The 5,000-nt window shown below is 39.4% G+C and overlaps 2 protein-coding genes and 1 long non-coding RNA gene across 6 annotated transcripts in view; 2 read left to right on the forward strand and 1 right to left on the reverse strand.

The window, feature by feature from the left end:
• Positions 1 to 1,073, forward strand: part of eps8l3a (EPS8-like 3a) — a 12,317-nt gene extending 11,244 nt beyond the window's left edge. For both annotated transcript variants that reach the window (XM_059543056.1, XM_059543057.1), the window contains exons 19-20: positions 257 to 389; positions 471 to 1,073. In XM_059543056.1, the coding sequence (XP_059399039.1) occupies positions 257 to 389; positions 471 to 500 (163 nt within the window). In that variant the 3' untranslated portion in view covers positions 501 to 1,073. The remainder of the gene's footprint in view (positions 1 to 256; positions 390 to 470) is intronic.
• A 1,747-nt stretch (positions 1,074 to 2,820) lies between these two features.
• On the forward strand, positions 2,821 to 3,723 carry LOC132131829 (uncharacterized). The gene is made up of 3 exons (XR_009428954.1): positions 2,821 to 2,921; positions 3,315 to 3,506; positions 3,606 to 3,723. It is a non-coding gene; the product is annotated as an uncharacterized LOC132131829 (long non-coding RNA).
• The window catches only part of ampd2a (adenosine monophosphate deaminase 2a), a 23,889-nt gene continuing 21,985 nt past the window's right edge, over positions 3,097 to 5,000 (reverse strand). For all 3 annotated transcript variants that reach the window (XM_059543955.1, XM_059543954.1, XM_059543953.1), the window contains 3 exons: positions 4,887 to 5,000; positions 4,699 to 4,809; positions 3,097 to 4,136 (listed from right to left, as the gene is read on the reverse strand). The exon at positions 4,887 to 5,000 is cut by the window's right edge and continues 60 nt beyond it. In XM_059543955.1, coding sequence (XP_059399938.1) covers positions 3,921 to 4,136; positions 4,699 to 4,809; positions 4,887 to 5,000 — 441 coding nt within the window. In that variant the 3' untranslated portion in view covers positions 3,097 to 3,920. The remainder of the gene's footprint in view (positions 4,137 to 4,698; positions 4,810 to 4,886) is intronic.

A 5,000-nucleotide genomic window follows, 5' to 3' on the forward strand; every position in this document is an offset into this window, starting at 1 on the left:
GACGTCCATCAATGGAAGAATTTTTTAAATACAAATTAAACTAGTATTATTGTATGCATAATTAAATATAAAATATAAATATATAAATGCAACATGCAAAAATGTCATTGTATTTGTTTATGGTTTTTCATTTTTCATGTGATCAAATAATGAGTCAAAAAATCGCGACTAATTGTTGATTCAGGGTGTTTCGGGTGTTACCATGCACTTTGTAAAGACTCTATATGTGAAGTATGTTCTTCTGTGTGTTGGTCAGTACGGTGCGGTGTTTAGGAGGGGTCAGCGGCTCGATGCTGCTGGGAATGACTCGCGATGAGCTCAAGACCGTCTGTCCAGAAGAGGGAGGACGCGTCTTCTACCAGCTGCAGAACGTCAAGTCAGCCCTTGCGGTGAGTATGACATCATCACCGCATCATCATCATCATCACAAACGCATGATGTCACACTGACCTCATCTTCACTCTCTCCAGATGGCCAGTGACGTGAGACCAATGATCTGAGCCACAAACAGATGCTGAAGAAAATGATGCTAAATCACAAAATCTGTACGTTATTTCTGCACCCCGGATCCATTTGGACAGAAGAATCTGTTAGTTATAAAACAGTCATAACTTCAACTAAAACTATATTGTATTTGATCAGCAACTTGAGTGAATGCGAACCAATTTCACCATATTATTCCTGCATTGATTTAATCATTAATTAAAAAATGAAGAAATTTTTAGAAATTTATATTTCAAATATATTTATATTTTTGTCAATATTAATGAAAGTTGTTATGTGAATATATCATTGTATGAAATTTATGAGAGCATATAATCTGAGAATTATCAGTATTAACCCAATGAAAAGAATGGAATTTAATTAAATTCATACCTCATGATTGCTCAAAAACAGTCCATATTTATAAAACCTACATATTTATTTATGATAAAGCAACATAAATATTCCAAATAAATTCATTTTACTTGCATATTTAAAAAAAATGTTTTTCATGCTGCAATGTTTTTTTTTAATACACCTACATACAGTTTTCATGTTTTGGCAATTCAGTCCAATAAGTGTGTGAGAGATGGGGGTGGGGGGGGGCCAAATATGTTTTGCAAAAGTGTTTTGACACTAATATAGCTTTATATATATTTTTACAGAAAATTCACAGTTATGGTATTCCATACATTCCTGGGTCAAAAATGACCCGAACGTTTTAAAGGTTTACATCTCTTAAAAAGAAAAAGAAAAAAAAGGGTGTGTATTACAAGGGTGTTAAAACATTTGCAAAGTTTCATTCCGTTACTGTAAACCATGGAGGTCAAAAATGATGCTGGTTTTGACGATCAGGATTTATATACAATCACAGTTTGTGTTTTTATATAAAGATGCTCAAAACCCCAGATGAGATTAAACACACATGCTTTATTAAAATCAATAAAATGCTTATTCTCACCAAAAATAGATATATTTCGTACAATTATTCACGATCATTTGCTTTCTAGCGTGCTGTGCGTCATGCTTTGCTCTGGATTAATGTGCTAATTTCTATAAATCATGCTTTTTTTGAGTCACGTTTGTTGTGATTTATAGGTTCAGTGTCATAATACTATCTGGCGATTAACAGTCAGTTTAACGTTCAACTCAATCTACCAAACACATGCTGGATCCGAAAACGCGGCAAACTCAAAATTCTCATCAATGTCTAGCATAAAATGTTATGTAAACTACTTTGTAAACAGCAAGGAAACAGTAGGTTCAGTGAGTTCAGGAGTTATAGGGAAAGAGGTTTTGGCTCAACAGCGCCTCCTTCAGGACTGGAGGACATTCACTTCTGAACTATTCATCAATAAAAGAACGTAAATCCTTCAAAATTACGAGAGAATTTAACAGATAATAGAACAAGAGACTGAAAGATGTGTCCACAGTGAGTTATAATCACAAATTAACCTTCAAAAAGTAATGCAAAAGGCATATATTGGGTGCTACAATTAATATAATAGTGTGTAATTATTCTAATTATAATAGTATGGGAATAGCATTAACAATTATATTTAGTTTTTAACATTAATGTTACATTATAATTATCGTTATTCATATTAATATGCATAATGGTGTTAATATAATTATATTTAGTTTTTTAACAATGTTAAAAACAAAATATTTTTTATTTTTTAACATGAATATTTTAAATCTAAATAAAATTATATTACATTAATATTATTATGTAATATCATATTATTGTTATAACTGTTTTTAATATTAACTGATATTCAAATTTTATTTTTTTATTAAAAAAAATAAACTATTTCAGTTTAGTTTTAGATTTAATTAGATTCAAGTTAATAATTAAATATTGCATATTATTATAGGTAGGGTAACACTTATAATCACAGACGCCTCAAATTAAGCCTTCAAAATAAAAGTCCCTAAACTAAAAGGCACGTGCGGGAGCGTGACGTCAAGACAGAGGTATAACGTCATATAATAGCGATGCGTAGCTCAAACTTCTCTAAACATGCAGTGAAAGGAGAGGAATGGAGGGAATGTGACTTTGGTCCATCTTGAGGGTGCTGATTGGACAGGCTGGGTGTGGTCAGATCTGATCTCGAGTGTGCTGATTGGACAGGCGGATGTGGGCGAGGCCAGCTCTGATCATGAGCGTGCTGATCGTACAGGCAGGATGTTGGCGTGGTTAGATCTGATCTTGAGTGTGCTGATTGGACAGGCAGGGTGTGGGCATGATCATATCTGATCTTGAGTGTGCTGATTGGACAGGCAGGGTATGGGCGTGGTCAAATCTGAACTTGAGCATGCTGATTGGATAGGGGTGTGTGGGTGTGGTCAGATCTGATCTTGAGCGTGCTGATTGGTCCGGCCGGGGTGTGAGCGTGGTTAGATCTGATCTTGAGCGTGCTGATTGGACAAGCATGGTCTGGGCGTGGTCAGATCTGATCTCGAGCATGCTGATTGGACAGGGGTGTGTGGGCGTGGTCAGATCTGATCTCGAGTGTGCTGATTGGACAGGCGGGTGTGGGCGTGGTTAGATCTGATCTAGAATGTGCTGATTGGACAGGGGTGTGTGGGCGTGGTCAGATCTGATCTCGAGTGTGCTGATTGGACAGGTAGGGTATGGGCGTGATCAAATCTGATCTCGAGCGTGCTGATTAGACAGGGGTGTGTGGGCGTGGTCAAATCTGATCTTGAGCGTGCTGATTGGACAGGGGTGTGTGGGCGTGGTTAGATCTGATCTCGAGCATGCTGATTGGACAGGGGTGTGTGGGCTTGGTCAAATCAGATCTCAAGTGTGCTGATTGGACAGACAGGTGTGGGCGTGGTCAGATCTGATCTCGAGCGTGCTGATTGGACATACAGGTATGGGCATGGTCAGATCTGATCTCGAGTGTGCTGATTGAACAGGCGGGTGTGGGCGTGGTTAGATCTGATCTAGAATGTGCTGATTGGACAGGGGTGTGTGGGCGTGGTCAGATCTGATCTCGAGTGTGCTGATTGGACAGGTAGGGTATGGGCGTGATCAAATCTGATCTCGAGCGTGCTGATTAGACAGGGGTGTTTGGGTGTGGTCAAATCTGATCTTGAGCGTGCTGATTGGACAGGGGTGTGTGGGCGTGGTTAGATCTGATCTCGAGCATGCTGATTGGACAGGGGTGTGTGGGCTTGGTCAAATCAGATCTCAAGTGTGCTGATTGGACAGACAGGTGTGGGCGTGGTCAGATCTGATCTCGAGCGTGCTGATTGGACATACAGGTATGGGCATGGTCAGATCTGATCTCGAGTGTGCTGATTGGAGAGGCGGGGTGCGGGCGTGGTCAGATCTGATCTTGAGCGTGTTGATTGTACAGGCGGGGTCATGGCTCGTCTTGAGCTTGCTGATTGGACAGGCAAAGTGTGGGCAGATTCATGGCTCGTCTCTAGGGTGCTGATTGGCTGGATGTGAATGACAGGCTGTCCTCCTCGTCGATTCTGTCCAGCTCCTGCGTTCGGACGGCCTGCGTGATCAGGTGCAGTTCCTCACTCAGAGTCTCGTATCGATACCCCACGCGGATGTCCGGGACGTTTGTGCGCCGGATGTCGTTACTGACGGGACCCTCTTTAGTGTAATCAGGACCCAGCCAATGACTCTTAGTCTGAAACCAGGAGAAAAGAGACATGTGTGAGTCAACAGTGTCATGCATCGTTTAAAGCAGCTTTACAAGAAAATATAGATTAATAATTACTGAGAGAAGAATTATGCATGTTTTATAAATTTTAATTAAACTTAAGTTACAAAATAAAATTGTATAGTTTTTAATTAATTATATGTATATACATTTACATGATATATGATATATTTTAATCTGTCATTTGTAGTGAATATTACAGTGTAATTTTATTTGTTTGGATTTTTTCTTCTTCGGGTTTCCCATACATTTTTATCCATTTTATTTAGTTTAGTTTAGAAGATTTTATACATTTTTCACACCGATTTCAAGCCAAATAAATATTTTTTAAGATGAGCATATCTAGAAAAAATATGATTATATTTCAACAACACAACATGGGAAAACAACAAGGGAAATACTGAATTATTGATGATTAAATATTTCAAAGTTAATTTAGTTTTGATAGTGTCAATAGTTTCTACATTATACTACTGTGTAATTTTGTTGTGTGTGTGTGTGTGTGTGTGTGTGTGTGTGTGAGAGTTACCTTGTGTGAGAAGCCGCTCATTAACACACTGTTTCTGGCGAGTTCACACATGTCACATGAGCTGAGTTTCCAGACCTGAGCGGCGATGCTGTACTCCTCCATCAGAGGCTCCTGAAACACACACACGTTTACACACACACATACACGACACGAGTCATCAGTCAGGAGCATCTCGTGCCACCGCTCACCTTGGTGAAGTGGAACTGCAGCGGGTCGTCGGTGGACAGAGACACCATCAGGCCGCGGGACAGATACTCGGGCAGAGGGTTGCGATGGTAACTCAGAAACAGACTGTTGTTGCT

Source organism: Carassius carassius, chromosome 48, assembly GCF_963082965.1.
Source record: "Carassius carassius chromosome 48, fCarCar2.1, whole genome shotgun sequence".
NCBI lineage: Eukaryota > Metazoa > Chordata > Actinopteri > Cypriniformes > Cyprinidae > Carassius > Carassius carassius.